Source organism: Lissotriton helveticus, chromosome 1_1, assembly GCF_964261635.1.
Source record: "Lissotriton helveticus chromosome 1_1, aLisHel1.1, whole genome shotgun sequence".
Taxonomy (NCBI): Eukaryota; Metazoa; Chordata; class Amphibia; order Caudata; family Salamandridae; genus Lissotriton; species Lissotriton helveticus.
Window position 1 is genome coordinate 1,784,679,389 of NC_136057.1, and position 12,624 is coordinate 1,784,692,012.

General features: G+C 40.9%; 1 protein-coding gene across 1 annotated transcript in view; it reads left to right on the plus strand.

The window, feature by feature from the left end:
- The window catches only part of RASD2 (RASD family member 2), a 108,593-nt gene that overhangs the window by 44,303 nt on the left and 51,666 nt on the right, over positions 1 to 12,624 (plus strand). The window contains exon 2 of the mRNA XM_078640428.1: positions 715 to 991. Within this exon, the coding sequence (XP_078496554.1) occupies positions 715 to 991 (277 nt within the window). The remainder of the gene's footprint in view (positions 1 to 714; positions 992 to 12,624) is intronic.

Consider the following 12,624-nt stretch of genomic DNA (forward strand, 5'->3'; position numbering starts at 1 on the left):
AATTTAGAAAACATTATAAGATTTCCTGAGGATGGCGGAATAACTGCAGATATGGACATGTGCTCTTATTACATTATATGGACATGTGCTCTTATTACATTGCTAATGTTTCTTGTTCGTCCATTGTTATGTTGTACTTTGCTACATAGTACACTAGAACTCCATAGACATCAAAGTATAAGTGTACATTTGTCCTCTAAGTAAATGTGAAAGTAGACTAATTGCAACTTCATTCTTACATCGATGGAAAAATATGGATAAATATCTAGAACATTAAAGAAAAATAAATATGTATAGATACAGGCAGAAACATAAAACAAAAAATAAAATGGTGAGCCTAAACATAGTACATGGCATTGAATGATTGTAATTCGTAGCTGAAAGAGTATATAAGATGTATCTGTGGCGCTTATACTATGTGGCTTCAGACGATTGCAATTTGTAGCTATCAGTAACCATAAGATGTGACTGTGATTTCTTATAAGATGAGGCTGTGAGTGATTACAGTATATATATATTTATATATATATGACTCCAAGTGAATTAAATACATGGTTGTGAGTGATTATAAAATGTAGTTGTGAGAAATTGTAAAACTGCTATGAGGCAACATAGTTTTTGACAAGAGACTCAATCATTTTGTGGAACAACTGGGTATTAGTTACTTTTCATCTTTCTCACATGGCTGCCACGTTTTCTTGCCCTTTAACAAAGGTCCCGGCGATCAAGAGTTCTCCCAGCACACCATGCGCGCTTGCCGTTCCTGCCAAGAATTCCTACCGCATGGTGGTGCTAGGCGCGTCACGTGTGGGCAAGACGGCCATTGTGGGGCGCTTCCTAAATGGCCGCTTTGAGGACCAGTACACGCCCACCATCGAAGACTTCCACCGGAAGGTCTACCATATCCGTGGTGACGTCTACCAGCTAGATATCCTAGATACGTCTGGCAATCACCCCTTCCCAGCCACGCGGCGACTTTCCATCCTCACTGGTGAGTCTGGGATCGGATGAAGGGCCGGTACCCAATTCTACCTATTCTTTTAATTTCTTCACAGCAAGTGTTCCAATGTATGTCACTGCATTTCATTAAATGTATATATCCACTAAAAAAAACAAAGGTTAAAGGGACGTTAAGATTACACTTCTACAAAACCAGTGAAATTCAGTAGTTATAGTTACCTGAGCTAACTATGATTTACACCCCAGCAATGCACTACTTATGACCTCACAAATTACATCACTCATGTCATGGTCAGTGACATGTCATTGATGACATCTCAAATGACATCACTGATGGCATCAAGTGAGTGTAAGTGTTTTTAAGAGTTTATACTAACCTACTACAAAAGTTAGATTAGTATGCTAGTTGCACTACTACCGAGTGATACTACTTATAACATATATTATGTGAGTGGCTGTGACTGTATCCTTGTGTGTATGGGTGTATAAGTGGCTGTATGGGTGTATAAGTGGGTGTGTGAGCAGCTGTGTGGGTGGGTGAGAGGCTGTGTGACATGCTGTATTGGCGAGTGACTGGGTGTGTCAGTGGCTGTATGGGTGAGTGAGTAGAGGTGTGAGTGGCTCTATGGGTGAGTATCTGGGTGTGTAGTTACTATGGCTGAGTGAGTGGATGTCTGAATGGCTGTATGAATGAGTGACACGGTGTGTAAGCGGCTGTATGGGTGAGTGAGTGGGTGTTGGGTTAAGTGAGTTGGTGTGTGTGGCTGTATTGGAGTGTGAGTGTATGTGTGAATGGCTGTATGGGTGAGTTAGTGGATGTGTGAATGCTTCTATGGTTGTGTGAATGAGTATGTAAGTGGTTGTGTGGGTGTGTTAGTGAGAGGCAGTATGGGCGCTACAAGCACAATTTAAATAAATGTTGTTTTTGGCCCTGTGTCCTCCTACCCCCCCCCCCCCCCCCCCCCAAGAGGCATAATGGATCAGGGTATTTCTACCCTACCCCTTTTTCTTTTTTTTCTTTTTTTACAGTTTTTTCTGGGACTTGGCTCGAGCAGAGTCCCATCCTTAGATAGCTGCCAACACTTCCTGGTTTGAAGTGTTGGCAGCCAATCTGATCTGAGCACAAGTTCTGAGGTGTAGCGGATCCTCTGCGTCCCTATATATGCAATTGGAAATTTCTATAAATTACTCCACAACTACTGAACGGATTGTACCAAAACAAAAGGCACTTCCCTGAACTACCTTTCTGCCAAATTTGGAGTAATTCCGTTCAGCAGTTCAAGCTGTAGTCGTGTCTAGTTCAGTTCATAAACTTTATTCGAATAAACGTTGTATCCATAAAAGTACAAAGCAGTAAAAACAGTTTAAATGGCACTAGAAGAGTGACAATACATATTGATACAAAATTTCAATTACAGAACACAATATTACAGACTCGAGATTGTAAGTAAGTGTCAATTTTTAGACTTAGCCATTCATGTATTAAAAGCTCACGATTGAGCATTGTCTTACGTGCCCTGGTAGCAATTCTCAAAAATGTACTTTAGCGAAAGACCAGCTCTTCATCAGTCAGGGCAAGCATACTTGAGTAGGCAAAATCCAAGCTAATAGGCCTACTCCTGTTTAAGAAAGGGTAGAGAAGCCCTTTACTGTATTTAATATAATATTTACAAAAAAGCAGGAAATGAAGACTAGATTGGCCACTCACACCGTCACATGGACAGGGTACTAAATCAAGTTTCAGATGGAAGCCAAGAGGGAAACACAAAGCAAATTTAACTGTCCCTGCTCTCAAACGGAATAAAAGACTCTTTTCCCAGTGACTCACAGGTAGAACAAGATAATTTGGTAAGAAGTGGTGGGGCCGCTCCAGAGACATATAGCTAGAAACGAAAGATTTCTTCGATTCCAGCGCAGTTTTTTCAGTGCTATACAACAAGTAAAGGGCATTTCTGAGGTCTTTTTGTGCAGAGTTTCAGCTTTACCAGGATTTAAAAAGATACAGCCTTTATTAATGCTGCATGAACTCTGATATACCCCAGATAGCCAGGGGATATCCATCCCCTTATCACTTCAAACAATCAGCAATAATGTCTCTGGTAAGAATATCTGCCTCATTCTTCCAAATCGATAAGCAGAAAAGGGCTGGTCGGGCACATATAAAAGCAGTTATATAATTTAAATTTAGTTCTTTGTGGCAGACATATTGTGGGCTAGAGATTGGGATGCCCAACAGCTTCCTACAAAATCTGTTTTCTTCCTGCTGAATGCAGGCACTGTTCGCAATACCCCATATCTCAGCTCCGTAGGTGGTCACTGGGACACATTGTAATTTAAAAAAAATGTAAATTGCTAAAATGGCGCCTGTGTTCTTTGGGCGGGGGAGACTTAAAATTGAGTTGATGGCCTTTGAGAACTTGCTCCTGGAATGGGTAAGATGCTCAGTCCAGTAGCCGTTCGCAGCAAAGACCACCCCAAGGTAGGGAAATGTACAGGTGTAGTGTAGTTCCTATTATCCCAATAGGCTCTGCGCATTGGAATAATACCTTCAATAGTATAGGCCTAGACCAGACGTTAACTAGGTCTACTACTGTCGATATTAGACTTAAAGTTTTGGGTTTGCCAGCTAGCTCAGAGTTCACTAGAAACTTTCTCGAATAGGCAAGGAGGAGTTGAACCTCCCTGGATAGACAAGAAGGGATTTAGTTTCTGACAACCATAGAACATGACAACTTTGCTCTCCCCTAATCAAGAGTGTATCTCTAGAGTCGTGTGAACAAAAGGCAATTTATTTTACTCAGTCAATACGTGCATTCTTAGTCTCATCAGATTGTAGAGAAAAGGAAGAGACGGGCGTGTTCAATAAAAGATGTTATTTATTGATCAGTCTCTTTTCTCATACAAGAGAAATGGATCGATATTATTGCAATACTTATAGTTAAGTAAAGTGCATACATTAAAAGCAGAAGTATAAAATAATACTGTAAAAACATTGATATGGTTTCTAAGCCATATGAAGGTTTAAAATGAATAAAATATATACATACACATATACATTTGACTAATCGTACTCAACTGGTGTTTCTAGCTACGCCTACCCCGTGTACCTGACCTAAGCCTAATACGTGGACGGGAATAGAAAGTTACAGTTTAAGTTAAGTTTGTTTTGCCAAGTGACTGACTAAAGAATTCTCTGCGAGGGGTTACTCAGTTCTGTACCTGGAATTTAGGATAGATGAGGGATGGTATCTCTCGTCTCTGGTCTCGATATTCCAGGCTGCCTGCGAGGGCCACCCGGAAGCGCCGGAGCTGGATTTCTCGGCAGGAGAAAGCAGCGTCTCGTTCTCAGCGCGCCAAGAAGGCGGGGCTGCGCCAGCGGGGTCTGCTCTGCTCTGGGCTTCGGCAAGTCTGGCTGCTCCGATCTCGTCACCACCGCGTGTGTTTGCATAGGGCAATATCGGTAATATTTATACCTTTAAGGTGTCGAGATTGACGTAAGGATGGACATAGATACGTCAATAAGGATGTCATACGACTTGGTCGTTAGCACATTCTTTTGCTGAAGTTCTCGAAGAAATCAAAACAATGGCCGCAGGGTTTTTCCCAGGTTGACATAGGTTTGATTTGTTTTGAGAACTCCGTATGCCTTATCAGGGGCTGGAGGAATATCGCTTGTCCAATTAGATGGCAAGCGTTATGACCTAATCAGATAACACCTTCCTGTGCCGTAGTGTGGCTTTATCAGATAACGGTTCCTGCATCATGGGGGTTTTCTGCCTCATGGGCTGGCTGCTAGTTAACTTGTTAACCAGAATAGGGTCAGGAATAGGGGGATCGATACAGAACCTATAGGAATACATCACACCCACTCCACGCTAACTATGGACATATTTACTAATCTATGCATAGTAAAACATACTGTAGAGTATAGTGTATACCTTACCACCCCAAAATACATAAATGCATTTTGAAATTATCAAATATACGGAAAAATGCAGTCATATGTATAGTATGCACTCAAGCTGTAGAATATTGCTAAAGTAAGCACGCATTTGTATACATTATTGCTATTTGGTATATGAAAATTTACACATGAAACGGCTCTTAATACAGAAAAAAAGTTCGAGACCATTTCATCACAGAATAAAATAATTATGAACATACCAGCGGGCAGCTAATGTCTATAAGCTATCTAAAATTAGAAATTTTAGTTCTTTAAGAATAGGTCTTACTTTAAGCAGAAGATAGTGTCCCGAAAAATATGCAAAAACATATTGGGGCTGCTGGAAAAATTGCTGTCCGTGAACTGGAGGGAAAATTGTTCATGTGACTTTATTATTAAAGTTCAAGGCCAAATTCAGGGAACGCCGTGTACGAGCTTGCTCAAAAGTTTCTATTTCTGCTCTGGTGAGAACATCATATCATTTAGGCTTTCGAAAAAGCTGTCAACAGCTTCCTGGGAGAGTTCCACTAACTCGGAAAAAGGTGTAACCATGCATTCGTGCGCATGATTGTCTCCATTGACATTCTGATTTGGATTGCTGACAGAAGGTCGTACCTGATCGATGCTGCTTTCATCTTGAACTTCACTACCCCTTAATCGTAGTGGTGAAGCTTCCACGAATGCCGTCATCAGGATTGGTAGCCGTTGAGGGCAGCACAAAGCATGAGCCTTTGTTGGACTCAACAATGTTTCTGCATCCATTGGCGCATCCGATTGTAGCGTCAGACAGGTGTCTAACACGCATTCTTCTCCGCATAGCAGGCACCTTAATACAGGTAAAACACATCGTTGCCACATTGGTCGAAATGATAGAAACCAAGTCATGTTCAGGTCTCTAAGCCGGGATAGTCCCAGGATTTTTGATATCCGGTCCCGGTATCCACTGGCTCGGATTGTTTCTTCCCTTGTCGCAGGTGTTTTGTCTGTGACACGGTTTGCCATAACGAAATATAAGGACTAGGAATAGGATTCCTGCAATTAGTCCCAAAATGAGGGGAAGTCCGCAAAAAATCGAATGGACGAAATCTGGAAAAATACCCAGTATGGCTTTGAATGGTGTTAATGCCATCAAAAATACTGTCTTAAATACTTTTGAGACTCCACTGGTATCAGAAATATTTAAGATTTCATTCAGGATTTCTGCGAAATGTATGGGGGAGTTAGTTGATAACAATGAATGTATCTCTGCAGTCGTCCTTGCGACCTGGAGATCATACGTTTCTTTTGATGACGTGAGCCTGGTCGGCATCTGAAGAAGCACTGTTTTCATTCTGCTTAAAGTGTCTATTCGAATAGAAGTAATTTTCAAGTTGGGCCATGCCCTTGCCTCCCTGTCTGGAAAGGAGCTGGGGAACAATGAGTGTCCACAGCACTTGACCTTCGCAGTCGTAGTTACGAGATAAGGAGTCCCGGGCATAAGACTACAACATCTGCGATCTGCAATTAGAATGTAACTCCCATTGTAGAGTCTTTGAAAGAATGGTTCTATCTCTGTTGCAGGTGCGCCTTGCTGGTGACATGAAAGGTTATTTGAGTTCCCTTCACAGGCTCCGTGCTAACTAATTCCATTACACAGAAGTGTACCGCTTAGTGACATTGCACAATTATTGCCACTAAGAAACACTTTCTGTCCTTTATTACTGACACATGCATGTGAATAGGGCAGGTTCCATGTTGTTTTAATGTACCCCTTTCCCAATTTTTCGTACATGCCAGCCTGTATATGTTTTTGGCAGTATTGAAACCTGAAGGTTGAAATTGGAATATTAATTATCCCATGTATTATCCATTCACTGACAGGTCGTTCTGACATTGTCACTGGTAATCTTTCGAGTTTCTCAATGCTCAGGATTGTATAATCAGCACCCTTCTGTGCCATACTGATTTGTTTATCAGTAAGGTTAAAGATATTGAATAGTGACGTTGTGTTGATTAAACGCCAAGGCACATAGCCTGAACGCAGATTTTGTAACGTCCAGCCAAGCTGTACAATAGAACGCAATTGAGACTGACCGTGTTGTAATAACAGTAAGTCTTGCGATAATATGTCGATTGCTGAAGACACAATGCTGTCCAGAGAAAAAATTCTGGAGGACAGAGTCATTAACCCATTGTCCACTACAGAAAGTGATTTTTCCAAATTAATACGGTCAATTTCCCGTATCCTTTCTGCTGTCTCAATTTGAGTCACCTTCCAGGCCTCATTGTATGCTGCATATACAGAGGCTGCTATGAAACGTTTTTGACGCTGTTTGCGTGGTCCCATAGTGAAATCACGCAAGTCAGCACCATCAGTCAGTAAAGTTAGGTGTTGCTTAATTTCTGCCAGTGCGGAAGTTTGTAGCCATTGAAGGCATAATTTGCCCACACTGTAGGTGGTTATTATCCCTGGGTGTTGTCTTTGAGGATATCTAGGGTCTGGCCTGGTCATTTTGAACCCCTGTGTTTTGTTCAGGAATCTGTCTTGACAGTTATTAGTATCTGTGGGCCAGATCAACCACTTTTCCCAATCTGGATGTGTTCTGTTTTTGTTTAATACATAGTTTACGTCTATCTCTTCATCTGTAGAGCTATTGCTGTTCATTGTTGGTTTTGGAATAGACGGTTTATTTAAGTCTTTGATTTTGGCTAGGCCAAGACAGGTGGTTTGTTGAACAGTGTCATTTAAAAATATAATTTGTTCTGGGATCATGCAGGCTCTAAACAAAGATTCTATACCATGTACTTGCCATTCTTTTGTACCCCAAACACTTTTCACTTCAACATGTTTGTCCCAGTAATCAAAACCAAAAGTATTCATTTTTTCAAAGAATGAGTCTGAATATATCAATTTCGTGTTTGTTATCATGTTCTTTGTCCCTGTCTTATTTGACAATTTGAAATAAAATGTTTCAGCATTACTTGTGTTAAAACCTGAAAAATATGGATATTTGTCATAAAAGGTTCTTGAGCTTCCTTTTGGAGGGGTTGCACAATGTTCCCATTGATTATAATTTAAAACATTTCTAGGTTGTGCAGATCTATGTAAAAAATGGTTACCATAGTGGTTGTAACAATACATACTATCATAATTTGTTGAACCCTGCAAATAATCATGTTTGGTAAATTTAGCAGACATTACTAGGTCAGACATCATATTATTTATACTTTCGAAGTCCCAATCATCAGCAAATGAGCTTGGTTTTACAAAGTCACTCAATGAGATCTTAATTTGGTGTGGATATTTCAGGATTTCAACCGGACCATAAATTTCGTAGTCAGTGTTGTCCCATGCTACCCCACCCGGTATAGGATTGGCTGTGAAGTTGACTGAAGAAAGTTCTCTTTTCTCGACGTGTGAAGATGTGTGTGGTTTGAGGATCAAGTTGATTTTCTGACTTGCTGTGTCCATTTTGGCATATTTTCCCTCAATGAAGCGTCCCAATGTTAGTATCATGATGAGCCAAAGTATGAGGATAAATGCACCAAAACCCACCCAGAATTCAATCCATGGAGAAATTAGATATGTTTCTTTCAGTTGTTTCAAAAGTACTTTAACTTTATCTTTAAAGGTTTTTGTTGATGGCTGTGTCTTTGATTCAGTGAAACCTTCAGAGGAATCATCGAAGTTTATGAAGTAGCCGGATGCAGTTCTGTCAATTGTTCCAATTGCTTCAGGATCACTGTTTCTTGCATATTCGTTTGTTACTTCATTATAGGTTGGTGTGTCTCTGCTAAATGTTTTTATTTGGGTTTTCAGAGGTTTAAGTTCCATTGCATTGTTGCATAGTCCTTGTTGTTCTTCTGTAGGCGTTTCGAATGTGATTAGCCTCTTTGTTAGGACCTCTGTACTGGTAGCAAACCTTGGTGTTCTGCTACTTATTGGGAGTCCACTTGGCCTACTATTTGTTATCGGCCACATGATTGTGGTTTTACCAGGTCGATGAATACAACTCGGTTCTCCTTTTTACCAGCAAGCGGCGGTAGTACAACTGATCTTGTCCCGTTGACAGACAAGACAGGAACTGCTTTTCTGTAAGAAGGCCCAAATTCCTTCTTTACCGTGATCTTTTCTCTGACTAGATCCCCGACTTTTGGAATCCAGACAGGTCTTGCTGGGACAGGTGGTGGTTCTTCAGTGGTTGTTGGCTGTTGTTTCAACTTTATGTTGCTCAGGTCTTTTCTTGTTTCGTTTAAGTCCTGCAAAATAGCCAAACGGTCTTTGATATCAAAGCTTTTTTCCTTCACCACTGAAGTTTGACTGTCAAGGTCAGAGATTAACATCCTAGTTCCAAATAATAATTCGTACGGACTGAATCCCTTCAGAGAATTTCTTGGCAAGTTATTTAGACTACGTTGGACACTTATTAGATGTTTGACCCACCCAGCTCCCGAACCTAATATCCTTTCCGTTATAGATTGCTTTATGCCTTGGTTTTTTCTTTACACCATCCCGTATCCCTCAGGAAGGAAATGAGAAGATTCCCGCTGTGCTATGCTCATTTGGCCATGTTTCCCATCAGGCTGGAGGGCTAGAGTGAAAACAATGGTCAAACATAGCATGCTTCTAGCGTATATGCCATTTAGACTCGCAAATCTTTGTATAACAGTCCAGACGTCAGCCGAGTGCTGGTGATCTACATTATAAGTGGAAACTAGCCTGTATATGTTAATCGCAAGCCTTGCTTTTTACTGTTGATTTTTTCTGGAGTGAAACGACACGGTATTACACAGTTTCTCTCACCACTGCGATTCCTGTTGCAGTTTGGGCAGTTTTTTACAAACAGGGTATGATGCAGGCTCATGCCTGGCCACCAGTACCTTGATTGTAGTTCTTCCAGAGAATCTTTTAGTTTGAGGTGTCTGAGACCCTCGCCCATATGTGCGTCTGCGATTAACAAGTTTCTCCTGTCCATGTTTGGAATCACTCTATCCCCCACTCCAGGGATTCGAGCAAAAGGGACGGAGTTTGCATCGATTATGTATGTATAATTGAGTGGATAATTGATCGGTAGCGCTGAGCAGTCGCCTTTTGATGACGTTTTCACCGCCAGCACTGTTTCACCGTCAATATACTTCGCTGTACGCTTTTTTCGAACTACGGAAGCCGATTTAGTTGCTGCCGCTGTGGCTGTTTCAGCCAATGAATTCCCTGCAACGTGAACGCCATCACGCTGATGACTCAGTGAGTGTATCACGTGAGTCTTTGGTAGTTCTCTTTGTAACAGAACTATTTGTTCCCAAAGCAGTTTTTGCTTTATTGTTGCACCTGTGTCATCTTTGTAACCGTTTTGAATCCATGTCTGCAAATCCTTGTTATATGATTTGACGCAGTAATATGAATCGGACACTATAAGTGTCGGGAATTCGCGATCCGCATTATCTAGCGCCATTTTCAATGCTAATATTTCAGTCTGTTGTTCTGAATTAGTTTCTACTGAGTGTGTTTTTGTTAATAGAGGTGGGGTTGTATGCTTGTTCTCCCCAAACGGAGGGTTGAGCATGTCCGTCTGTATAGATTACACATGCGTATTGTCGTAATGGCAGAATGTCGGCTGGCAGAGGGAATGTTTTTTCATATTCTAGATTTTTTAATTCCTTTAGTTCTGGATCAAAGTAGTAGTATACTTTGTCCGTGGTGATTGAATTCACCCATTGTATCCACTTTGGATTCAATGCTGTGGTTGGTAAATTACATGGTGTTGTTAATGCCTCAAAGGCTGATTCTGCTGTTCTGACTGTGATATGTCTACCGTCAGCTTTATCTTTTTCTTTCGCTAATGCGGTTTGAACTGCATGAACAATGTTTTCTGTAATGCTGAACCTCTTTTCAGCTTCTGTGTACAAATGTGACTTGAATGCAATTGGTACCTTTTCTCCCTCATTAGAGGTCAGGTATGTGAATCCGCATCTTCCTGGGATGACTCGAATCACAAGATTGCGTGTGTTGTCACGTGTTTCTAATTTTGTTTTAATTAACATGTCTGTTTGTAAGGATCTCAGAATTTCTGTGTGTATTTGAGTCCAACTGGTTCTTTTAAAATCTGGTTTTATCAGATCATAAAGGGGTTTGACCCTTTCTGCGTAATTTGCAATGTATGTTCTTCCAAAATTTAGGAAGCCTAGAATTGACTGTAGGTTTTTTAGTGTTCTAGGTGCTTGGAGTACGGCACATTTCTCCAGGAAATTGTCAGCCAGGCTTTTGCCTTCACTTGATAATTCATATCCTAAGAACAGGACTGTCAGATGGGCAATTCTGGATTTTTTAAAGTTGAATTTGTAACCCTCTGCTGCGAACCCAAGTATTATGGTGTTCACTCTTTTCAAGTGAGTATCCAAGTCATCATCTGTTAAATAAATGTCATCGACATAAGATAATGCTTCGTCGTCATATGTTTGTAGTAATTCTGTTACTCTCGCTGAGAATACTCCCAGGCTGTTCTTGTACCCCTGGGCTAACCGACAGAATTGTTTTTGAGTGCCATTTATTGAGAACGCAGACAAATATCTGCTCTCTGGTGCTATGTTTTGACAAAAGAATCCATTAGAGATGTCTAATGTTGTTTTGTATTTTTTGCGCACTATGTTATTCATTAGTGCAGCACTATGCGAGTTTTGCACTGCAAAAGTTTTGCAACATGAGTTAAGGTGTCGGTAATCCAAAACTAGACGGTATGAATTGTCTGGTTTGGAGACCGGAAACAAAGGGTTGTTCATTTGTGAGGTGCAAGTTTCAATCACCCCCTGGTATTCTAGCTGATCTAGGATTTCTTTTACCTGTTTTTTAGCTTCTTGCTTAATTGGGTACTGCCTTTGTGCAGTAGGTTGTGATTTTAACTGGATTTTGTGAGGAGGAGAGTCCTCATCCCATCCTACGTGATTTTTATATAAAGCAGGAGCTTGAGCTACTGCCCACTTTCTAGCAAGTGTGTATTTTTTATGAATCGGGATATGATTTGAGAAGGCAGGCATAATTACTTCTTCGCCATGAGGGCACTCCCTGACAAACTCTGGTGGCCAGTCTTTTTCAGCTAGAAGGATGTCATAGCCCTTGGAGAGATTATCCCAAAATAGTCCCCTGATTTTTCTAGTCTTATCCCCTTCTATACGTAAAGTTATTTCATATATTTTGTGAGGTTTGCTAACTCTGGTGTCTGCAGTTTCCACTTGAAGATATTCATTCGTGTCCACTGTCTCCAGATGATTCATAAGGACTTTGCGAGCTATGCTCACTTCTGCTGCGCTGTCTAGCATTGTCTGAGCCCATTCTCCGTTTTTCAGTTGTGTCCTCAGAATTCTCGGCATTGTTAACTATTTTAATGCTGGCTACCTTCTTTTTTGGAAATTGTAATTTCTTTTTTAGCTGAGCAGGTTCCTTGTCTTTGGACTTGGCGTGCTCTTCTCTTTGTTCTGATCGTCCTCTTCTTTCCGATTTCTGCGAGGAAGTCTGAACAGATTGAGAGGGACGTGTATCAATGTCTTGATATCTATCAGGCTTTTTTATATTATCCCTATTTCTAAGGTTATATCTTTTCCCAGAGGGGTCACTTTGGGGTGACCTGTGTCTTTGGTTCGGAGATTTTTCTCTTCGCCTAGGAGACCTTCCTCTGGACTGGAATTTCTTTTCTTTAGGATTGGATTGTTTGTTTCCATCCCAGCTCTTTTTCTGTGATGATGAATTA